The sequence below is a fragment of the Physella acuta genome, unplaced genomic scaffold (assembly GCF_028476545.2).
Source record: "Physella acuta isolate Inbredline_101_S28 unplaced genomic scaffold, ASM2847654v3 ptg000769l, whole genome shotgun sequence".
NCBI classification, from domain to species: Eukaryota; Metazoa; Mollusca; class Gastropoda; family Physidae; genus Physella; species Physella acuta.
Genome location: NW_026732287.1, coordinates 602,859 through 629,180, shown reverse-complemented (window position 1 = coordinate 629,180; position 26,322 = coordinate 602,859). Strand labels below are relative to the sequence as shown.

General features: G+C 41.0%; 1 protein-coding gene and 1 long non-coding RNA gene across 2 annotated transcripts; one reads left to right on the top strand and one right to left on the bottom strand.

Moving 5' to 3' along the window:
• The first annotated feature begins 307 nt into the window (after positions 1-307).
• Positions 308-6,902, top strand: LOC131950518 (uncharacterized). Its single transcript, XM_059312709.1, has 3 exons — positions 308-318; positions 2,299-2,663; positions 6,492-6,902. The coding sequence occupies exons 1-3, from the start codon at positions 308-310 to the stop codon at positions 6,662-6,664; spliced, it is 549 nt and encodes a 182-aa protein (XP_059168692.1). The 3' UTR covers positions 6,665-6,902.
• An 11,758-nt stretch (positions 6,903-18,660) lies between these two features.
• Positions 18,661-19,232, bottom strand: LOC131950508 (uncharacterized). Its single transcript, XR_009388319.1, has 2 exons — positions 18,952-19,232; positions 18,661-18,695 (listed from the first exon to the last, which is right to left on the bottom strand). It is a non-coding gene; the product is annotated as an uncharacterized LOC131950508 (long non-coding RNA).
• Positions 19,233-26,322: the final 7,090 nt, after the last annotated feature.

The window sequence follows — 26,322 nt, the reverse complement described above, 5'->3', positions numbered from 1 at the left end:
ATAATGAACAATAAACCTAAAGCTAATGATAAAGAACAATAACTCTAAAGCTAATAATAAAGAGCGATAACTGTGAAACTCATGGGCAGATAACTCAAAGGTTGGTAGCTCGTTGCTGCTGTCTAGTCCTACACGTCATTGTATTAAGGTTTCCTTAACGCGGTATAAATCGTGTATCTTAAGACGTATGTCCTTGTTTTCTCGAAGTGAGTTAAATAAGTGTAATCAGCGTGGGTGCTACAGTTGCTGGGGCGCGGGTTTGTTCACACACTCTATCAGAAGCCATAGAGCGTGCTCTTATAACGCTATGAGTGAGTGGTAATTAACAGGGAGGTTATCTAACCTAACCTCACCTCACCTCACCTCACCTAACCTAACCTAACCTAACCTAACCTAACCTAACCTAACCTAACCTAACCTAACCTAACCTAACCTAACCTAACCTAACCTAACCTAACCTAACCTAACCTAACCTAACCTAACCTAACCTAACCTAACCTAACCTAACCTAACCTAACCTAACCTATCCTAACCTAACCTAACCTAACCTAACCTAACCTAACCTAACCTAACCTAACCTAACCTAACCTAACCTAACCTAACCTAACCTAACCTAACCTAACTAACCTAACCTAACTAACCTAACCTAACCTAACCTAACCTAACCTAACCTAACCTAACCTAACCTAACCAAACCTAACCTAACCTAACCTAACCTAACCTAACCTAACCTAACCTAACCAATTGTAAGGCAGACGCCTTGGCGATCTCTCTGAATACCTCCCCTCCCCCACGCCATCGGAGAAAAAAGTCTGAAAGAAACTCTGGTCCCCTAGTTCGTTTTAGTCATCGAATGTAGTGGCCCACCGTGTCCCTATTGTAGGGCGCTCTTTAAAACTAATATAGGCGTCACAGTGGTGATCGTGTCACAGAGTTTTGTAAACATTTATTTTAAAAGGTCTCAGGTCTCAGGTCTCAAGTTATGTTAACATTTATTTCAAAAGGTCTCAGGTCTCAAGTTATGTTAACATTTATTTCAAAAGGTCTCAGGACTCAAGTTTTGTTAACATGTATTTCAAAAGGTCTTAGGTCTCAAGTTTTGTTAACATTTATTTTGAAAGGTCTCAGGTCTCAAGTTTTGTTAACATTTATTTCGAAAGGTCTCAGGTCTCAAGTTTTGTTAACATTTATTTCAAAAGGTCTCAGGTCTCAAGTTTTGTTAACATGTATTTCAAAAGGTCTTAGGTCTCAAGTTTTGTTAACATTTATTTCGAAAGGTCTCAGGTCTCAAGTTTTGTTAACATGTATTTCAAAAGGTCTTAGGTCTCAAGTTTTGTTAACATTTATTTTCAAAAGGTCTTAGGTCTCAAGTTTTGTTAACATTTATTTCGAAAGGTCTTAGGTCTCAAGTTTTGTTAACATTTATTTCGAAAGGTCTCAGGTCTCAAGTTTTGTTAACATTTATTTTCAAAAGGTCTTAGGTCTCAAGTTTTGTTAACATTTATTTCGAAAGGTCTTAGGTCTCAAGTTTTGTTAACATTTATTTCGAAAGGTCTCAGAAGGTCTTGATAGGTCATAACCCTTGCAGGAACAAAACCTGTAAAGCTACGAGACATGACAGTCATTGGATGACCTTGACCCCCTCACGTCCTCGAGGGTTGCATGACTCCAGCCATATTTTAGAGCCATAAAAACTGACCGTTTTTCTGATATGAAGAGAATCGATTTTTCCACGTGACTTTCTGGAAGATTCTGGCGGGAACATTTCTTTAATCTGGTCACGTCTGCACACATCAGGTTATCGGTCGTCTGCACTCACCTACCCCCACCACCCGTTACCCTGCTCAGTGGTATCCTTCTGACTCTACATTTCTCAGACTCTCTCTCTCTAACTATATATATATATATATATATATATATATATATATATATATATATATATATATATATATATATATATATATATATATATAGTGTATGTATATCACTATCACTCTAAATAATCTCGTGCCCTCTCTCTCTCAACACCTACACTCTACACAACTACACAACACTACACAACACCACACACTACATTCTCAATACACACAACACTACACACCACTCACCACACAACCCTATTACACCACAATTTTAAAATAAATGAATTATAATTAGAGTCCACAAAACTAACTTGTGAGCTCATACTGCGACAGGAGCCCCAACAAAACAACTCTCGACGATTTTTAACTTTTATTGTCTCAGCTGACGTCATAAAAAATGGCGGACGATTAAAAACTTAAAATTTAAATTCCCCAGCACACAGGGGCTGCCTCGGTCTCGGTTCACCACCACCACACCCACATCCTCCGGCACACGGAACCCCAAGCTGGCCACAGCATCCACTACACCACCAGCCTACAACAGCACATCAACCGAACGCACCACCACCACCACCAGACCCACAACCACCACAGAGGGCGTCATCCTGGTGCTCGGGAACATCGATCTAGACGACCTTGACATCCCTGATGACAACACGAACTTTGACCTTGCTTACAGCAAAGGTTTGGCTAAGGACGCGACCTCGACCTTCAACATGGACGGAGTTCAGGATGACATCGACACGGGAACCAGTAGAGAATACAACCAATGTAAAATCTCGGAGAACATCGGTTCAGCTCGTGAGTAACCTGGTTTGTCAGATGATTTTTAGTGAAATCTAATTAATAATCACTTAATTAATGTCATGTTAAAGCTTAAAATAGAACCACTTTAAAGATCTTAAGATTCTATTATATGATTTAAAAAATTATATTAGGGAGTCGGTTAAAGACTACTGTAACAAAAATATGAAACATAATCAATTTAATTTTACTCATTAAAAATGGTTGAGGAAGAATGCCGTTCACGTTGGAAATATTTTTTATGATTAAATAGCTTTAGTTATTAGTTCAAGTAATGAGATAAAATAATTAGATAAAAAGTCGGATTAAGAATAGACATCCCATACGGCATGACATCAAATCCCATTTCTCTCATCCTGTTTTAAAGTTGGCCGCCATCTTGTATCTTAACGTCACTTTGGCTAATGACCCCTGACCCCTTCCAACTTGGCGGACTCTACGTCTGCCCAGCTTCCGCTGTATTTTGTCAAAACTTAATCACGTGGTTTAAGGGAATTGTCAAATTGTTGTCATTTGAAAATCACATCCGCAGACCTCGGTAAATTGTAGGCTCAGGGCGCTGTGTGTGTGTGTGTGTGTGTGTGGAGGGGGGGAGGAGGGGGGTGGGAAAAGGAGGAGGGGAGTTATCTCTTGAAAGTGTCGCTGGTTTAAGAAATTTGTGTTTAGCCAGATTTTTTGTCCGGAATTCTAGCGGTGTTAGCTTCCACCAGCAGTGCATGGGGGTGGGGGGACGAGGGGGGGGGGGGGGGGGTGGGAGGGGGCAGATGTTTTTATTTGGTGGTCGCCATCTTGACGACTGCATAGTAGACATGTAACAGGTAGATGACAAATGTCCATAAAGGTCATTGGGATCACTGTCAGCTGACGAGAGGAACATGTCACTGACATCTGAGTGACATCTGAGTGACATCTGAGTGACATCTGAGTGACATCTGACTGACATCTGACTGACATCTGACTGACATCTGACTGACATCTGACTGACATCTGACTGACATCTGACTGACATCTGACTGACATCTGACTGACATCTGACTGACATCTGACTGACATCTGACTGACATCTGACTGACATCTGACTGACATCTGACTGACATCTGACTGACATCTGACTGACATCTGACTGACATCTGACTGACATCTGACTGACATCTGACTGACATCTGACTGACATCTGACTGACATCTGACTGACATCTGACTGACATCTGACTGACATCTGACTGACATCTGACTGACATCTGACTGACATCTGACTGACATCTGAGTGACATCTGAGTGACATCTAACTGACATCTGACTGACATCTGACGGACAGTTTGTGTGTTCACTGTTGCCACGTGACTTGTGAGACAAACAAAAGCTGATTAACAAATCAACTTTTCTCTTCTCTAAAAGTGCCAGTACTTTTGTCAGATCCCTCCATTGGACCCCTCCCCCCCCCAATCCCCAACCTCCCCCCCCCCCCCCTTCAATGTTTTGATCCAGTTAATGAACACAACAGTCTATTGTTCTGGTCAAGTAAGAAATGTGATCCTTCAGCTGACCGAATCTAATTTAAAATGGACGTTTTTAGTTCATGAGGCGTACAGTCATTGTTTCAAATATAGAATTTTCTGGTCTAGAGTACACCTACATTAGCTGGTCATTACACCTGCTGTCATTACATTGCTGTCATTACATCGCTGTCATTACATCACTGCCATTACATTCATGTCATTACATCCATGTAATTACATAGCTGTCATTACATCGCTGTCATTACATCACTGCCATTACATTCATGTCATTACATCCATGTAATTACATAGCTGTAATTACATCGCTGTCATTACATCCATGTCTTTACATCGCAGTCCAACACTGTCGTAATGGCGTCATCACATTTCACACTTAGCTCAACAATGATAACAGACACACACACACACACACTATATATATATATATATATATATATATATATATATATATATATATATATATATATATATATATATATATATATATATTAGTTTTCCCAATGAAAGTGCATCTATTTATGTAAGAGGTGGTTTAAATCAAGCCCCATTAAAAGCCTTGCCGAATCGCACGTAAGAGTAAACTATTCTCGTATCCAAAATTAGATCAAGTTTTCGATTAACTTTTAGATTTGATCCGACTATTTCCGGTGAGTTAAAGGGCAGAGGTCACAGGATAACTCCATCCAATCCAGTTGAACTGGATGAGTCCACTGAAAGTTGGATGTACTAGGACGCTGAAATCGCCCCGGAAGATCTAGAATATTCTAGAATCAGATTTTGTCCCGTTTCATTTTCCTCTGCTCTGTGAGTTCATCAGTGGTCAGGGGCAGATAAGAACGTATATCGTCTGGTAGAAATCGAATTATCTCCCCTCTGGTCACTCTTGGCCTTTCGATGAGAGTCTAAAATTAACCCCTTCACGTCCGCAGTGATTAATGAACTCTTGACATTGTCCATGTCCAGCTTTCTATAAATAGCCTGGTGTACCTGACATAATCAGTTTGACATATTTTTTTTTTAGAAAATTAGGTTTGGGCTGACCTCGGAAAACTTTTTCTGATGTCTTTCAATTATTTTTTATTATACCGGCTATTTCTGATGTCTTTCAATTATTTCTGATGTTTCCAATCAAGCAGAGCAGGAAGTTGTTAACTTTTAAATAAAATTTAGTTTTTGTTTACCCTGGCCTGCCTGTATAGCGACACAATTTGTCATTAAATAAAATGTTGATATGTGGCTGTCATAGAATGAGACTGACCCAGGAAGCCAGAAAATTAGGTGACTTATTGGTAGGTACATTATAATCAGGACTGGAAATTGTATGAAGTTTTATTTGGACTTAAGCTCATTATATAAGCAAGAAAAAATGCTTTGTATACAAGCGGATTTTATTGAATTCCTTTAAAAAATGTTTGTATACAAACGGATGTTATTGAATTCCTTAAAAAATGTTTGTATACAAACGGATTTTATTGAATTCCTTAAAAAAATGTTTTGTATACAAACGAATGTTAAAGAACACATTGATTGAAACAGGAAGTAGTTTTCTACAAAGCTGTTGAGTTTCACACGTTGCTATGACAACCCTACGAGACATTGAGAACCATGGCCATTTCACACTTTAGTTGTGTGGATAGCTGTCTGTCTTATTACTCTCTGACACATCTTGTTAGAAAATATTTAAAAGTTCAGGCAAAATTTGGAAAAGGAAAAAAAATCGATATAATTAAAAGACGTTGCTGCTTGTAAAATGTATTTGTAAAGGTGAAAAAAAAATATTAATCTGTTGCTAGATAGATACAAATTGTATGAAATACAAGTAAACTAGAACCAATCAACTCAAGGAATGATTAAAAGAAAAATGCGCACAAATGTGCAACAGAACATTTTGAAAACAGAAATTTGCGCATAGAAGAAATCACATACAGAAAATTACGCACATAGAAAATACTCAAAGAGACATTTCTGTCCAGAGATAAATTCGAAAATTTTTCCTAGCTCCCAAAGCTGCTATTTGCACTTTTTAAGTGCGCATTTTTTCTGGAAAACAATTGCACTATATAATGTTAGGGCAACAGCCACACATGCCAGATAAATATGATGTGCCAGATAAACATAGTAGTGTTGACCAAACAGGCTCGATGAAGAAAGTCCGGGTATTTTGATGCGTTATTTTTGACGAATCATTTAAATTCTGACACTAACTTGATCCAAGCATAACAAAACGACCCGAGCTACAATAACTTTCGATTAAGTATCTATCAATTCATTAAGCTAATTGCTGACCCAATTATTCTCTCGAGCAGTCACGTGCCCAGCCACACGCGGCAAGCCGGGGAGCCGGGCCACCTTCTACCTGCTCTGCTACACCGGCTTCTTCGCCATCGAGTGCCGCTGCCTGCCCGGACACTTCTACAACCGCTGTCTGCAGAGCTGTGACGTCAACGCCAACTTCCGGAAGTGTCCCTTGGTGCATTAGCTCTGACGTCAGCAGGCCGTGGTGTGACGTCAGCAGGCCGTGGTGTGACGTCATCAGGCCGTGGTGTGACGTAGAAACTCTCATATTTCACCGTGTTGTTTGGTCAGATCACATGACCTGATAGCACGGCCTTGATTGGTCCAATCCCACCAGGAGCAGACGACATTATCTAGCAGAACTCTGGAAACCATTTCTTAAACCAGAGGGCGGGAAGATAATCTAGTGCAGGGAGGTCATGTGTTAGTAACGGTATGTATATATGTATGTATATCACGATGTTAAATTGACTTTTATAAACTGATGTCGCTGACTAGTAACTTATTATTTTTTATAAATTTGATAAACATGTTGGATTATGTAGAATTAAAGCTAACGGATGAAATAACAAACATTAAAAAATAATTGTGTAATTTGTTTTGGTTTTATGTTTCTAACTTTAATATTTTTTTAACTAATTAGAGCTGTTTTTTTAATTATTTATAATGGATCATGTTTTGTTTCACTTATGCTAATGCAATTTGTGTTGACTCGCGTTAATAAATGTACATATTTCTTTTGCTTATATTGAAGATTGTGAATAAACTACACAAATATTTGTGAGAATTAAGTCTTTATACTCTGTCTTTTGTATTGTTAACTTTAATCAATTTTTGTCGTTGATTTATAATTCAATATTATTGACGATCAGTCATACACAACAGTTTGTTGGATGAGCAAGTCATACAACACAGATTGTTGGACGAGTCACTAAACAAATTACTTGTGTCTGTGTTAGACAATAATGGGTCCATTGATTATCGCGAAACTCGTGAAATTAAAGTGTTCCAATTTGTCTTTGATTTTCGTGTCTGCTGTAATCGGTTTGTCAAAGTAATCGTCTGACCGATGACTTGTGTCGTCTGGTCGGGGAGTAGAACTGGAGCAGTCATTGACCTCTTGACGTCATGGCGGGGCTGGACTAGGTTGGTGGAGGTCGTGTGTGGTTGTATGTGGTTGTGTGTGGTTGAGTGTGGTTGTGTGTGGTTGTGTGTGGTTGTGTGTGGTTGAGTGTGGTTGTGTGTGGTAGTGTGTGGTTGTGTGTGGTTGTGTGTGGTTGTGTGTGGTTGAGTGTGGTTGTGTGTGGTAGTGTGTGGTTGTGTGTGGTTGTGTGTGGTTGTGTGTGGTTGTATGTGGTTGAGTGTGGTTGAGTCTGGTTGTGTAGTAGGTAATGTATATCTATGTATGTGTGAAAGTGTATATATATATATATATATATATATATATATATATATATATATATATATATATATATATATATATATATATATCTTTTGTGTGTGAGTGAGGGAGTTCGTATGTATGTCTTTGTAAGGCGCCAAAGTGCAGACGACGAAAACATGGCCTGCACTAGGGATTTACCTGTAGTCAACCCCCCCCCCAGCAGAGTTTCTTCTTGGCACCTGTTCGGGGGGGGGGGGGGGAGGGGGAGCCACCCCGAAAGGAGTCTACCGCCCCTCCCCCCCCCCCCCCGAACGAAATGGAATTTATATAGGAATTATAAACTTTTTGACAGTATACCGCCCCCCCCCCCCCGGAAACTTTAGCCCGCCCGCCACCCCCCTTGAAATTTCAAGTGCACCCCCGGAGAAAAAAAAGTCTGGAAGAAACACTGCCCCCCAGTGTTATGTAACAAGATAGAGCTACAATAGTTTACCATAACACGCGAACTATCAACATGAATGTTTTATCAAGTTTATGTTTTACACTTTTTTCATCAAATGCAAGCAACAGAAAAAACAACATCTTGTACAGCACATTATGAACTATTTTTATATCAGATAGAATACTACACTCTTCCTTCTAGTGTAAAAACTAGAGACGTTCAATACGGTCTTGTCAAACTTGGTGTAGCTGTCTGTCACACCTCGTTAGCTTGCCGTTCTTGGTTTCCATTGGAATAAAAAGAAAAGTGAAAATAAATCTAAATCAAATTAGGGAAAAAAATCCAATCTAATATTCAAAGAGTCGACCTGAGCGTGAATTAACTGGTCACGTGCAATCTTGACGGGAACCACGTGATGGGCTTCAACGAACTTTAGCATTTTTTTCTTCTGTACAATCAGGAGCTTCTTCTTTGTTTTGTTTTTATTCACCGGATACGTAATAATTTGTCTCTCCTTCAAACGCCATTTTGTTGGTTATTTGAGAAAAACATGGATTGGATGAAACATAAAACTGCGCTTTTCTTTTAAAATAAAAAATGAAAGAAAACAGAGAGGCTGATGTTCACGTCAGCTTAAGTTCACGTCATCTAATGTTCACGTCAGCAGATGGTCACGTCGTCTTGTCTACTGTATCGTCGAGTCGATTAAAATAAATTTCAACAGCTGAAATCTAAAGGTCTCGCCAATAAAAAAAACAAGCAACAAATTTGCTGTCTCTCGCTCACATAATTTTGTGATACTAGCGCCCTCAACTCACAGACCTGATCAAACGATCTGTCTGTCTGTCTGTCTGTCTGTCTGTCTGTCTGTCTGTCTTTCTGTCTGTCTGTCTGTCTGTCTGTCTGTCTGTCTGTCTGTCTGTCTGTCTGTCTGTCTGTCTGTCTGTCTGTCTGTCTGTCTGTCTGTCTGTCTGTCTGTCTGTCTGTCTGTCTGTCTGTCTGTCTGTCTGTCTGTCTGTCTGTCTGTCTGTCTGTCTGTCTGTCTGTCTGTCTGTCTGTCTGTCTGTCTGTCTGTCTGTCTGTCTGTCTGTCTGTCTGTCTGTCTGTCTGTCTGTCTGTCTGTCTGTCTGTCTGTCTGTCTGTCTGTCTGTCTGCCTGCCTGCCTGCCTGCCTGCCTGCCTGCCTGCCTGTCTGCCTGTCTGTCTGTCTGTCTGCCTGCCTGCCTGCCTGCCTGCCTGCCTGTCTGCCTGCCTGCCTGCCTGCCTGTCTGTCTCTCTGTCTTTCTGCCTGCCTGTCTGTCTGACAGAGGTTAAAAGTTAAATAAAAGCTTGTAAAAAAAGTCTTTGATTATAGTTACAAATCACACCAATCTAAAAAAATAATAATTCGAAACTGAAAAATATAAACTAAAAAATAGGACTAAAAAAATCTGGGCACTCAATATTGAAAATGAACATACATTATACATAGGTCATATATTTATTGTAGTTAGTAACCGTATCAATGACCTCCCTATAAAAGGGGACATAACATACACATTTTGTGTGTGTTGTTTTTGTGCTCTTGTGTACTATGAGTGTCCTACCTGTGTATCCAACAAGTATGTGTGTGTTGTTTTTGTGTTCTGCCTAAATGTCCTACTGAATGCCCTACTGAATGCCCTACTGAATGCCCTACTCAATGCCCTACTCAATGCCCTACTGAGTGCCCTACTGAATGCCCTACCTTTGTGCCATAAACCAGTGCCCCCCCTCCCCACCAACAAGACTTTGCACCGAGAACTCATGTGAAAACAAAAACTAATTACCTGCTGTAAGTGTAAGTGCCTCAGGGTAGAGAGCAGAAACCTTTCATCTGTGTCAAGTTTCACATGTAGACAGCCGTGTAGATTTACAGCTGTAGACAGCCGTGTAGATTTACAGCCGTACACAGCCGTGTAGATTTACAGATGTAGACAGCCGTGTAGATTTACAGCCGTACACAGCCGTGTAGATTTACAGATGTAGACAGCATGATGTGCAGACGAGCGTTTCTTTCATACTTTTTTCTCCGGGGGGTGGGGCGCTTGATATTTTCAAGAGGGCTAAAATTTCCGGGGGTGGGGCGGACACTGGTAAAAGTATACATTTTCTATTTAAATTCCACCTCGTGGGGGGGGGGTATACCCCCCCCCCCCCGCGAATAGATGCCTGATAGAATCTCTAGATAGCGTCGACATCTACCAACAATAACATGCCCAAAAGCGTGGCGTTGTATAAAACTACATCCTGTGACGTATCAGCCACACCGGAAGTGATGACATCTTATATCGTGACGCTGTGCCACCGCGGCGCAAGAATTATTCCAAACGTCACCATTCACAAATGTTGAAATCATCCTCGTCTGTTGCCATGGTAACTACGCGCCTACCTGTTTACTGGCGCTTATGTTCCTGTAGATTACCCTCGTCAAATTGATTTCAAATTTCTGTTAAGTCGGGGCATTCATGAGAACATGAGACAAAACAGACAGACAGCAATCATTTAGTGCTTTATGTCGACAGAAATGTTTACAACCTACTCAAAGGAAACGTCACATTCATCTGATTTATTCATTTCGCATCAAAGGAAATATTTTTCCGCATCAAAGGCTTGTTGAAAAACATAGATTAGATGATCAAGAAAAAAAGATTTTGCTAAATATCTTGAAAATTTAGCAAGGAAATTGAACTACTGTAATCGTATCTTGTCGAATGGGAAACATTTCGATAAATCAGATTACAAAAATGCAAAATACAATTTGCAGTACATTTTCAGTAACAAAATTGACTAAGAACAAATGTTGTGTCACTGTAAAGATTAAAAGTTATCGCCAGGACAAAGTAAACGAGAAAAAGATTCCAAAATTCAGCGGGTGTGAATGTCGCCCACAGGTTGTTGTTAGGTCAAATGGTAGCTCAGGTTATAAAACAGCCGGAGGTAAGAACCGGTTAAACGCGGTCAATGAACCGACATCTTAAACTGGCAGGATGGAACTTTTAATTGTCCTGCTTTCAGCCCCACTAATTAGTGTCTACCTGGGATGCTAATTAGTCAAGCCAATCAAGCTAACATAAAACTTGCACATAAGTTTAAAAACTATTTCATAATGCCACGAGGTTACACGATTTTCAAATCCCAGACGGGGTGTCCTTAAAGTCCCGGGGTTTAGTTCAACATTCCGGTAATGGCACTGAAAATATTGCTCTCGATTTAGCTGCTTGAGCTAAGGTGCAAAGGATTTAACTCACGTGATAGTACATATCAAGATCACGTGATATTGAGACGTCACAGAGCTGTCGGTTGTCTGTCGACTTCCTGTCACGTGTGATCAGTATATCCTGTCACGTGTGATCAGCATTTTTAGTAAACCCGGCGTTCTGGCTAGGGCTTGCACTGGCTGGCTATATTTGCTACATTATGATGTCATTACCAAACATAAAACGATAGTTTTGCTTAATCTAGCACAGCAGATCCCATAAATAAGTTGTGTTTTTTTGTTACCTTGTAACACTATTGTAAGCTGTAGAATTAAACCGTTCGTTCGTAAATTACAAATGTATTTGTAAAGACTTAAAATAGAAGGCTAAACCTGTCTAAAATGTTAATTACAATACATGGCGCAACACACATTTGAATATACATCATGCGAGGCGATGTCTGTGTATAACACAATACTCCTAGTTTAACTATAAGAAATATTGATGATAGTTTAAATATAAGAATTATTGATGATAGTTTAAATATAAGAATTATTGATGATAGTTTAAGAATTATTGATGATGAAGATTCATCTTTGTCAGCTTTAGCAACAAACCTGAGGCTGTGTCTGACAGAAAGATGCACGATGCTGTGGTCATTGAGACATAAGATAAACTGATGCTAGAGTTACGGTGGGGGGGGGGGGGGGGTGGTGGTGGTCGGAAGCTCTATTATGTAGTGCTAGCCCCAGCCGCTGATCTTAAGTTGTCGGTTAACTCCCTTGTCTAGCCGAGGTTTAATTCCCTTGTCTAGCCGAGGTTTATTTCCCTTGTCTAGCCGAGGTTTAATTCCCGTGTCTAGCCAAGGGTTAACTCCCTTGTCTAGCCGAGGGTTAATTCCCTTGTCTAGCCGAGGGTTAATTCCCTTGTCTAGCCGAGGGTTAATTCCCTTGTCTAGCCGAGGTTTAATTCCCGTGTCTAGCCAAGGGTTAATTCCCTTGTCTAGCCGAGGGTTAATTCCCCCCTTCCAGACATGAGTTAATTGTTTAGTACAAAGCCGAGTTAAGAGAAACAATCCCATATTGACAGATTTCAGGGCTTGAGTTCTGTGGTGCTACTACACACGGAAGATTCCATCCGGTGCGCTTTAGTGCGCGAACGAGGCGAGTAAACGAACACGATGCGCATTTCCGGTTTTCATTAGCGAACCTGATTGACAACTTTGAACTTGAATAACAAGGGCAATAACCTAGATTTTAGGAAAGGTTATCGAACATTTTTTCCTTTTGTTGGGTGATAGCTAGACCTGGGGTTGGTTGGTGTCGCCGCTGGTAGTGATGGTGGTGGTTGTAGTGGTAGTTGTGGTCCAGGAAATGGTGGTGATTGTGGTGGTTTCGGTTGTTGTGTTTGTGGTGTTGGGTGATGGCGGAACTAGTGGTGGTTGATGTGGTTTGGTGCTGTAGCTGTGGTGTATGTTGGGTAGCTGTGGGGTATGTTGGGGTAGCCCTGTATTTTCTTAACTCACACTTCGCTCATAAAAACTAGTTTCATCCCAGACTAGAGACAATTCTAGAGAGTTCTAAAAACCTGTGGTCACCGAAAAGAAGATCTAGCACCATCCCACGAAGTCACGTTTTCCCAAATTAGAAGAGGTCGCCGAAATGTCAATCGACGCTGAAACCAAACATCTTTTATTTTAAGAGACAGATCTATTTACTAGATGGCCGATGACGTCAGGTTTTCATTTCCTGAATAGCTTTTATAGACTTTCTGGGAAAGTGGGATTTAAAATAGGAAAAGTGGGATTTAAAATCAAACGAATTGATACGATCTACGGGCTAGACTGTCGGCCCCACCCTCATGTGTCGGCCCCACCCTCATCAATCAATAGCATCGGAATGCAAACTGCAACTCTTCTGCGTATAAAGGTTAGCGAATTCTCTCCCCTTGATCGGAAATCTTCATGGGGCCTCGCCTAATCGGAAATCCCTGTCCGGGAAACCAAGGGGAGCCACTCTTGCAAAATGTTCGGCTAGAGTTATGTAACGTGGCTGTCCAAAGGTCAAGGGTAATTTGGCGCTGATGGGAACGTTGTTTACCAACCACGTCTTTAATGTGTGAGTGAGTTTTTTTTTCTCCACGTTCTGTTAATTTTTTCCAAGCCACACGTCGAGTAATTTGTCGTCTGGTTACTGTAGCACCATCACGTTACGTCACATCACGCCACATCACGTCACGTTACGTCTGACGACAGACCGCTCTAGGCCAGAGTTTGGTGCACATCTTCTGGTGTTGTGTGTGCAGTATTGTTAAATTGGTATATAGTGAGGCCATTCTACATGACGGGGGAGGGGTGGGAAGGGTGGTTGTTTGTTCTTCTTGTGCGTCTGCAAAAAAAAAAAAAAAAAAAAAAAAAATCTACGCCTACAATTTTTATTAAACCTCCTGTGCAGATTAGTGAAAGAGCAAGTGACATCTATACCTACACTATAGCCATTAAAAAAAATCTTCCATCCAGTGTTTGACTTAGCAACCAGTAAACGACGTTTGTCTGTGTCACTTAATAGACTAGAAGTTGTCTGGTGTCAGGAAAAACTTGAAGAAAAGGTTGAAGCTTAAAGCTAGGAGCAAGGTCAAGGTCTACAGCTAGGAGCAAGGTCAAGGTCTAGAGACTTGAGTAAGTTCATGGCTGAGAAAAGCTTTATGATATCTACTCCTACATCACCGTCCTACAAAAACGGACGGAGTGACACACTACCTAGCGCGTGATATTTAAGATTAATAGATGAGGCGTAATAACTTCACCGAGTTTTGCTTAGGTTTCCAGTCATTCAGCATTCTAATTGGCATCTTAATGATAATTTAATGATATCTTATTGATAGTTCCATGATACACAAGTGTACCCGCCACTTTAACGATCAACCATTCACGGCCCAGTAAAGGATGAGTTACATGTCATTTATTTTTGGCACGCTAGCTGCTCCCCATTAAAAGAAGATTGATACAACTTGATGCGCTGCTGATCTGACATGTTCGGTGTTGGCGCGGCGTTACGTTACCACTGATGACGTCAGAGGCAGCGATTAGCGTGTAGAGTGTTGTTGGGGTGGTCGAGTACTGGGAGGTTTGGGGCGTCAGTGTGTCTGTAGGGCTGGGGAGGAGGGGAGTCAGCAGGGCTAACCTGAGACATGTGACGTCACAAGGTGTCAGGGTAGACTTCACCGTATGGGTGTCTAAGACCATTCACCTTATTGGTGTCTAAAGCAGTGTTTCTTCAAGACTTTTTTCTCCGGGGGGGTGGGGCACTTGAAATTTTCGGGGGGGGGGGGGGGGGCGGCAAACTTTCTTCGGGGGGGGGGGGGGGCGGACACTGTTAAAAGTATATATTTTCTATATAAATTTTATAAATTTCATTTTTTTGTAAAAAAAAAATTGGGGGGGGGGGCTTCGCCCCCCCCCCCCCCCCCCCCCCCCCGAAGAGATGCCTGGAAGAAACTCTGGTCTAAAGCCTCACCATTCACTGTGTGGGTTTCTAAAGCCTCACCATTCACTGTGTGGGTGTCTAAAGCCTCACCATTCACCGTATGGGTGTCTAAAGCCTCACTAAACTCTAAGATTCTACCCCAGCCTTAACCACCTTTAAAATATTCCATACATGTTTACTGTTGCTATAGAAACAGACGAACTCTGTCAGGCATTGACCCCGACATATCCACACGTTGCCTAGCATCCCAGAGGCGTAGCGACCCTTCCCGGCGCCCGGGGACATACTTTCAATTTGGCGCCCCCCTCGGGAGCAAATTTTCGATTTGCACCCCCCCCTCGAACTTTTCATTTGCACCCCCCCCCTCAAACTTTCGATTTGCACCCCCCCCCTCGAACTTTTCATTTGCACCCCCCCCCCCCTCAAACTTTCGATTTGCACCCCCCCTCGAACTTTTCATTTGCACCCACCCCCCCTCTAACTTTCAATTAGGCGCCCACCCTAAGGTCGGCGCCCCCCTAAGGTCGGCGCCCGGGGACATATGTCCCCCCCCCCCGCCCCCCCCCCCGCCCCCGCTACGCCTCTGTAGCATCCAGAAGCTCCAATTATCCGTATAAAACAAAAAAAAATATTCAAATATTTAAAAATGCAATTATTACAGCCAGCGTATTTCATTACTGCTAATGAAAATTAGAAGGCTATGCAAATACGATCCTAAACATTAAAGACAACGCAGTTAAGCTGGGAAAGGTGACAGGACAAATGATCTCAAGACAAATGATCTCAAGACAAATGACCTCAAGACAAATGATCTCAAGACAAATGATCTCAGGACAAATGATCTCAAGACAAATGATCTCAAGACAAATGATCTCAAGACAAATGATCTCAAGACAAATGATCTCAAGACAAATGATCTCAAGACAAATGATCTCAGGACAAATGATCTCAAGACAAATGATCTCAAGACAAATGATCTCAAGACAAATGATCTCAAGACAAATGATCTCAAGACAAATGATCTCAGGACAAATGATCTCAGGACAAATGATCTCAGGACAAATGATCTCAAGACAAATGATCTCAAGGACAACTGATCTCACGGACAAAAGATACCAGGACAAAATATATCAGGACAAATGATACCATGGACAATTGATCTCAGACAAAATACCTCAGACAAAATATCTCACAGCAAAATTTTAATACTATATTAGATGATTTTAGTTGATCTGAACATGTATTTATTTCATTTGTCATGGAACCCTGGGAAATGATATTTTATCATTCTCAGAAAACATTCATTTTTGTAATGTTATAAATATAACGTAACAATATAGGTTTGAGACAAGGGATATTGTAACATTAGATTTTTAACTTGCTATTTGTTGGTCATTGTAGGTGTCTGATGATGTTTGTTGGTGTTTTTATGTTGTGATGATGTTGGTTTGTTGGTGTTTGTAGATGTTTGCTGCTGTTTGTCGTGCTGTTTGTTGATGTTTGACATGATTAACAGGTCATTGAACTTATCTGTTGATCTTTTTTTTTCGTTTTGTGTGCACATAATTTATTTTTTTTACTTAGCTTCTAGCACGTTCGTGCTGTAATATTTTTTTGTCAAGTTGTTGAACTCTTGTGTTGATATTTTTTGTCAAGTTGTTGAACTCTTGTGTTGATATTTTTAATTTATTCCCAATTTCTATCAGACCAATATTAATTTTTGACGTGTTGCGTTAATTAAATCTTTGTGGCATTTCTTAATTAGAATCCGGGCATGTTGTAATACCCTTGTCCTACATAGGCTGAGAAAACACAAAGTCTATGCAAGATGTTTGATGGAAGATAATTAACAGATATGGAAATACATGTAGGGCAAAATGTAAAAAAAAATTCTATGCTACACATAAATGTCCAAGAACAAAATATTTTAGAACTCTAATTCTTAAAATTGTAAAATTTTAAAATGTGTTAGCATTTGTTTTAATAATTGTAAAAATGTAATGTTATTGAGTACACAAAATGAACCAAAACATGTCTATGCAAAACTTAATGAATTGATCCTGCTCATCAATGGGACCAATGTCAAGGTTGGATTTTTTAAAAAAGAAATCTGTTGACTCAAAACTTGGAGCACCCATTGGATGCACAGATAGTAATTTCTACACAAATTTGAAATACATTTTTAAGGTTAATTATACATGTAATTATGTCAAAGTTCATATCACATTTCATGGTCGATAAATCCCGTGATGTGAGGCATCATTTTTACACTGAATTTAATCGTTTTTTTTTTCTAAAAACTTTAAACCCAGCTCTAACAATAGACCTTGCTCCAAATTTTTTTCTCCAATCTGACCTTGCTCCTGATTTCTCCGTTGATGACCTTGCTCCTGATTTCTCCGTCGTGTTGACCTTGCATCCACGTTTTTCTAGATTCCAGACATCTTCCTGTCAAAGCCGTGGAACGACCCAGAAAAAATGTGATTACTCAAATTACTGGATCCTAAACCACAGACCGGAACTTCCATTTGCACGAATGGCTCCAATGTCGCGGGTCCTTTGGCGCCATCTTGATCCCAAGACAGCTAAAAATAGCCGCAACACTAGATATTTAACGACCTCGATGCTAGGATCAAATTGCACGTGTTCGGCCACAAATGGTGGTAACAAGTAAACACAAATGGTGGCAACAAGTAAACACAAATGGTGGCAACAAGTAAACACAAATGGTGGCAACAAGTAAACACAAATGGTGGCAACAAGTAAACACAAATGGTGGCAACAAGTAAATACAAATGGTGGTAGTAATATGTCTGTGTTGTATGTGGTGGTGGTGACAGTTTTGTATGTAAATAAAACGAAATTTTGTCAATAGGAAATACACACGATAAATGGCAATCGAAAAAAATCTACATCTAGATTTTGACACATTTTGACGTTGTACAACCTTCCGGAGTCGGAAAAACTAAGTTTCGCAGTCCTCTACACGTGTGTGTGTGTGTGTGTGTGTGTGTGTGGTGTGTGTGGTATTTGAATGTGTGTGTGTGTGTGGTGTGAGTGTGTGTGTGAGTGTGTGTGTGTGAGTGTGTGTGTGTGTGGTGTGTGAGTGTGCGTAATAAAAACACGAACACACGAGTCCAGTTACACGTTTATTTTTAGCAGTATTGGGGTCAAGGGTCGGAGTTCGCCCATTAGACAACGTTGATGGCCCGGTCACATGACGAGATCTGAAAAAATAAACATCACATGACATGTTATATGTTAAGCGACAGTAGACTCTTCTAGCAAATTATAGCAGATTAAGCACCTACCACCAACACCACACAGAAGATGATGTACCTACCACCAACACCACACATAAGATGATGTACCTACCACCAACACCACACATAAGATGATGTACCTACCACCAACACCACACATAAGATGATGTACCTACTACCAACACCACACAGAAGATGATGTACCTACCACCAACACCACACATAAGATGATGTACCTACTACCAACACCACACAGAAGATGATGTACCTACCACCATCACCACACAGAAGATGATGTACCTACCACCATCACCACACAGAAGATGAACCACCTACCACAAACAATATATATCCCCGTTGATACAACGACACCCATATGTCAGCGTATCGCCATGGCCGTAGTAAATTCCATGTTTGATGCAACCTAAAGACCAGTGGTACTTTTACTTTAGGAAATATTTAACATATTTGACACTTTTAAATAAATAATGTTTTTAATCTTAGAATTGAACTTAATTACAGAAATGTTAATCTTATGTGAGGATCGCCTATATTTATCACTATAAGACAGTAAGCGATGTGTGTATAGCATAAGATATATAAACTTCAATAACTTAAAACATTTATGAACGTCTAGTTAAGGATGGCTTTTATCTCAGTAATCTTTAGTTTTTACAGACCTGGAAAGAATTCTCCCTGAACCTGAGGCAGGTAGGTAAAGCAGAGCTGAGCTGAAATAGCCACAGAGATCGTGATGAAATACTTTAAAAACATCTTGACGAAATGATGTGCAGATGAGGTTTGTTCTATCAAAAAAATGTGTGCACTATTTTCTTTCGGACTATGCAACATAAAAAATTGAGCTTTTTAAAAGGAGTTAATTTCTAATTAATTAAAATCGATTGAAACTCATTAGCAAGCTCTGTTGTTGCACCAGTGTGTGTACCTCTAACTGCTTGTTGTTTTTGTTGCCGTTGTCGTAATTATTGTTGTTGTAGTTGTTATTGGGCAAGTGTCTTTCGGGAAAACGTCCGGCTCTCGTCCGGTCGGTCTAGTGGGTCCGGTAGATCTAGACCTACACCTGTACTCATCAACCGTCGATTGAATCAAATAACAAAGCTGGGTTAAGGACACACAACAATAGTTTTAGCTAAAATTCTCTAATTAAAACAAAACGTTTAGCGTCCAGATTTGTACATGAACGATTTGATAGACATAGAGTCTGGGAAATCCCAAACATATTTACCAGGTTTTTATAAACTGAATGGTGTGAAACCTGTGAAACACAAATCATGTTCAAGGATTTTTCTCTCGCTTCTTTTCTTACAATGTTTTTTTTAACTGTTATAAGAAAATTATACAACGTATCTTAAAAAAAATATTAGATAATGATTTAAATACTTGTACAAACCGATGTGGGTTTATTAAAGCGAGGTGTGGTGTATCTAGACAGTCTTGTCGTCCTACTGTAGAGGTTGTCGTGTACTGTGAGATTTATTCCAGAATAATGGTCAGCTTTTGATTCATGAGAAGTAGTGACCACCACCACATACAATACAGACACACCACTACCACATACAAAACTGTCACCGCTCCCACATATTAACATCCCAAGTTGTTACTGACGTTAAAAAAAAGTTTGCCAAATTTGGATTTGTCAGCTAGACAAAGTTCATTTGTTTTTTCCCAGCCAGTCCACAGCTGTCTTAAAGTAAACAACCATTTTGTTGCTATGCAACGTGGATGACACAGACACACAAACAGAAAGACAGACATACAGACAGCCATACAGACAGACATACAGACAGACAGACAGACAGACACACAAACAGAAAGACAGACAGACAGACAGACACACACACACACACAAGCAGACACACAGACACACAGACAGACTGACAAACAGACAGACAAACAGACACACAAACACAAATATAGACAGACATACAGACAGACACACAGACAGACAGACAGACAGACACACAAAGCGCACGTATGTTTTTATGTAAATAAATTGGAAACATGTCTGCCATCCCTGTTTGTTTAGACGCGGCGTCAGAAGGAAGTGAATTTCTCCAAAGGGATTCTGGGATTAATTATTTTTTTAACCTGAGGATTAGTGTTTATCACATTAAAGATAGAGGCACACATTCGGCTACGTGGGGTCAAGGTCGTCTTATGTTTCTAGTTCAGGGTTTTCTGTAAGTGTCGGATAACTGTCAGAAACTAAATCCCTAAGACGTCGTAATCATATGTATCTAGAGTTGCTTACGTCTGTGATCATTTGAACACCGTGAAGGGAAATAAAACATCTTACATATGTGTGTAATTTATACATCATGTAATGTACATCGTGTAGGCTGTATACAACTCTGTAAGGATGTAATGGATGTAATGGTCTAAAAGTTGTTGAAATCTAATCTCAGGCAAACTAAAGACGGAACGGGTATCGATACCAAATCACGACCACATCAAGACATCACCACCACATCATCACAGCATCACGACAAAATCACGACAACATCATGACAAGATCACGACAACATCACGACAACATCACATCACCACAACACAACGACAACATAACCACAACACCACCACAACATCACCAAAACCTCACCACAGCATCACCACAACATCGCCACAACACAACGACAACATCACCACAACATCACCACAAAATCACCACAGCATCACCACAACAGCACCAGAACATCACCACAACACAACGACAACATCACGGTACTTAAGTTTCTCAGTACTTGTGTTTGCCGCTAGAAGAAAAACTATTGGCAAGCATTTTAATATTTAGAACAAATTTGTTAATTTATGTCTAGACGGTTTATTAATCAAAGTAAATAACATTTCGTAATGCTAAAATGGTTGGCAAACGAAGTTCACTTAAGCAATGACCAAATCATATTCAGGATTGCATTTCGAAATTACTAAGAAAACATAACGACTGACTTCTGAAGTTGATTCACTAGAGAAAATATTTGACACAATTTTAATTTGGCGTTATTTCTGGTGAGAGAAAATTAGCTGTTTTTTTTTTTTTGAGAAAAACGACAGAAGCCAACAAACACAATGTTAAGAGTCAGCTTTTAGCTCAATGGTAGGAGACAACATTTAGCTCAAGGGTAGGAGCCATATATATATATATATATATATATATATATATATATATATATATATATATATATATATATATATATATATATATATATATATATATATATATATATATATATATATATATCGAAAGAAGTATCTAAAAGATTAGATAAACAGGATGAAAACAATGATCTTGTGGGAGGAGCATTCTTCACGTCCCCACCCCTAGGGCATTGACCTCCCCATGAGGGGGTGAGTGAGGCTAGAACCCACTCATTAGGTCCTCCCACAGTGAAGGTCACGTCTTGACATTTCAGTTAACCTTGGCCAGTGACGTCACGCTGTTGTTTGTTGTCTCCCAGGATTGACTGTGACCCCTGACATTTGGCTTCCCACAAAAGTATCAAAACAAAATCTCTTTTCGTGTTAGAACCATTGGTTTTTTGTAATTGAGCTTTAATTAGTTGAAATAAATGCCACACAAAAAGAAAACGACGTATATCCAAGCTGTCACCTGCTCGTGAAGCTACAGAAGGTCTCTGGTGGGATATACCAACAGGTGACGTTTGGACACATGACAGTGTGACATCACACAGGTGTGATACGTCACTCAGGTGTAACAAGGAGGCACCAGAGTATGAAGGGGTCAACGACCGACGCCCAAACTGTCACTTTCTAGAATGCCGTTTGCAAAAAAGACCGCTTGCCTGAATGGTGATTTGCCTAAATTGAACACATGCCCGAAAATCCCGAACATATATAAACCCAAACTATAAAATTAAGTCACGTTATGTTTTAATACTTATTGAAGAAAAATGTCTTTCTTTTTTAACAAAACAATTTTTTTCAGTTTAGAGAAATAAAAGCTCTTGAAATATTTTTTTCCTGATTTAAAAATAATTAACCGTGTTAATTATAAAATTACGAAATACAATTAGAGCTTTTACTTAATTATAAATATTTTGTTGGCGGCAAACGGCTTCCGGGTATTTAGTAAATAAAGAGAACAGATTAAGGTAGATATCAGATGAAGATAATCAACTAACGGTTAGGCTAAGGGTTAGGGTTAGAAAATATTCTGGACGAAATAATTTCATGTAACCCTTACCCCATTCCCCGCGTGGCATTCTACAGAATAAGGGGTGGGGGATAATAGTTCTGTGGGTAAGGGCAGCGGGTAGTTCCCATGGGTCATTGATAAGGGGTGAGGTGTAATATCCTGGACCCCCGGGAAACACAGCGGTGCCGGATGTCGTTGGGAAATCATCCCTACCGTCATGTTGTGGAATCTCGCGCTGCGGTCACGTGCGTTAGGGTCACTCAAGGTCACTGTCTGGGAAACATCACATCAGTGACGTATGTGTCTGACCCACTTGACGTTAGGACGTCTGACCTGAGGCTATTGACCTACTGGTCTGTCCCACTTGCTACTGACCTACAAGTCTGACCCACTTGCTACTGACCTACAAGTCTGACCCACTTGCTACTGACCTACAAGTCTGACCCACTGGCTACTGACCTACAAGTCTGACCCACTTGCTACTGACCTACAAGTCTGACCCACTTGCTACTGACCTACAAGTCTGATACACTTGCTACTGACCTATACGTCTGACCCACTTGCTACTGACCTACAAGTCTGACCTACTTGCAACTGACCTACACGTCTGACCCACTTGCTACTGACCTACAAGTCTGACCCACTTGCTACTGACCTACAAGTCTGACCCACTTGCTACTGACCTACAAGTCTGACCTACTTGCTACTGACCTACAAGTCTGACCCACTTGCAACTGACCTACAAGTCTGCCCCACTTGCAACTGACCTACAAGTCTGACCCACTTGCAACTGGCCTACAAGTCTGACCCACTTGCTACTGACCTACAAGTCTGACCCACTTGCTACTGACCTACATGTCTGACCCACTTGCTACTGACCTACAAGTCTGACCCACTTGCAACTGACCTACAAGTCTGACCCACTTGCAACTGGCCTACAAGTCTGACCCACTTGCTACTGACCTACAAGTCTGACCCACTTGCTACTGACCTACATGTCTGACCCACTTGCTACTGACCTACACGTCTGACCCACTTGCTACTGACCTACATGTCTGACCCACTTGCTACTGACCTACATGTCTGACCCACTTGCTACTGACCTACAAGTCTGACCCACTTGCTACTGACCTACAAGTCTGCCCCACTTGCTGCTGACCTACAAGTCTGACCCACTTGCTACTGACCTACAAGTCTGACCCACTTGCTGCTGACCTACAAGTCTGACCCATTTGCTACTGACCTACAAGTCTGACCCACTTGCTGCTGACCTACAAGTCTGACCCATTTATGGTACATTAAAATGTCTGGCCCCACTTGACACAGACCGGGATGTTTGTCCTGAGGCTATTGACCTACATATCGGTACATGAGGCTATTGACCTGCTAGTCTACCCCACTTGACACTAGGAGGTCTGACCTGATGCTATTGACCGAGCGGTTAGACAAGTGTCAAGTATTTAGTCCAGTGAGTTCTGGCGGTGATTAGCGTGTCTGGTCCCGCCACAGAACTTCGTAGACAGGTCTCTGATTGGCGGCAGATAATGGCACCAGCTGGACATAATTTTGGCACCAGCTGGACATAATTTTGGCACCAGCTGGACATAATTTTGGCACCAGCTGGACATAATTTTGGCACCAGCTGGACATAATTTTGGCACCAGCTGGACATAATTGGGGCACCAGCTGGACATAATTGGGGCACCAGCTGGACATCACAGGACATCATTCGGGCACCAGCTGGGCATCACTGGGGCACCAACTGGGCATATTAGGTCATCACTGGGGCACCAACCAGAATTAGCCTGGCATATAACCAACTGCCCTGTATACAGTCGTTCACAAGGGACTGTACTCTTCTTCCTATGATACATTCACTCTAAAGTCCTTTTTTTTATTCAGGAAAAAGTAGACCTCATCTAACAACTTACAAACAGTTGATTTGTTTAAAAAGTTTAATGTCATAAAAATCTGGCCATTTTTCGAGTTTTGGGTCACGGTGGATCGCTGAAAGTGTCTGACCTTGAAGGTCACGTCACAGAAATGTCTCGCAGTGTCTGGATTTTTTGTCTTCATAATGCTGGCGACATGTACTTTTGGTCCTCGTTTTCTCCAACCCATATCGTCATAAACTAACCTTCTCCTATCTACAAGGTCAACCATTCAACCCACCTCACCCCAGACTAACCTTCTCCTATCTACAAGGTCAACCATTCAACCCACCTCACCCCAGACTAACCTTCTCCTATCTACAAGGTCAACCATTTAACCCACCTCACCCCAGACTAACCTTCTCCTATCTACAAGGTCAACCATTTAACCCACCTCACCCCAGACTAACCTTCTCCTATCTACAAGGTCAACCATTCAACCCACCTCACCCCAGACTAACCTTCTCCTGTCTACAAGGTCAACCATTCAACCCACCTCACCCCAGACTAACCTTCTCCTATCTACAAGGTCAACCATTCAACCCACCTCACCCCAGACTAACCTTCTCCTATCTACAAGGTCAACCATTCAACCCACCTCACCCCAGACTAACCTTCTCCTATCTACAAGGTCAACCATTCAACCCACCTCACCCCAGACTAACCTTCTCCTATCTACAAGGTCAACCATTTAACCCACCTCACCCCAGACTAACCTTCTCCTATCTACAAGGTCAACCATTTAACCCACCTCACCCCAGACTAACCTTCTCCTATCTACAAGGTCAACCATTCAACCCACCTCACCCCAGACTAACCTTCTCCTGTCTACAAGGTCAACCATTCAACCCACCTCACCCCAGACTAACCTTCTCCTGTCTACAAGGTCAACCATTCAACCCACCTCACCCCAGACTAACCTTCTCCTATCTACAAGGTCAACCATTCAACCCACCTCACCCCAGACTAACCTTCTCCTATCTACAAGGTCAACCATTTAACCCACCTCACCCCAGACTAACCTTCTCCTATCTACAAGGTCAACCATTCAACCCACCTCACCCCAGACTAACCTTCTCCTATCTACAAGGTCAACCATTCAACCCACCTCACCCCAGACTAACCTTCTCCTATCTACAAGGTCAACCATTCAACCCACCTCACCCCAGACTAACCTTCTCCTATCTACAAGGTCAACCATTTAACCCACCTCACCCCAGACTAACCTTCTCCTATCTACAAGGTCAACCATTTAACCCACCTCACCCCAGACTAACCTTCTCCTATCTACAAGGTCAACCATTCAACCCACCTCACCCCAGACTAACCTTCTCCTGTCTACAAGGTCAACCATTCAACCCACCTCACCCCAGACTAACCTTCTCCTATCTACAAGGTCAACCATTTAACAAAATAATAGCTAAAGACGGAGCAAATACTTGAAAGTTCAATAAGAAACTTTCTGGCACGGCGGGGAGCTACTGGTTGAGACAGGTCTGGTGTAGAGACAGTTCCCAGTGGCCCACATATCAATGGTCTGGTTCATTGTTTCCTACAGCTGTCTGCTCTTAATGTGTTACCTGTCTCTCATGACTCGTTTACAGTACTCACTTAATGACCTGACCCCCTACAATAGTGACCTGACCCCGTGACCTGACCCCGTGACCTTACAACAGTGACCTGACAAAGCACAAAGATTACCTGACAACTATATATACAGACTGAATGCTGCTACATGTCTTTATAAAAATGTCGCCATAAAAATGTCTTTATAAAAATGTCTTTATAAAAATGTCGCCATAAAAATGTCTTTATAAAAATGTCTTTATAAAAATGTTTTTATAAAAATGGCGATGTTTTGTTTTGCAGTGCGTTGCTGTAAAGTTTTATTCCAGAGTATCGCAATATTTGATTGTAGGGTATCGACGAATTGCTGTTTTTAAACC

Coding starts and splice junctions, on each gene's coding strand:
- LOC131950518 (XM_059312709.1), top strand. Junction 2,664..6,491: donor GGAGAACATCGGTTCAGCTC/GTGAGTAACCTG, acceptor TCTCTCGAGCAG/TCACGTGCCCAGCCACACGC.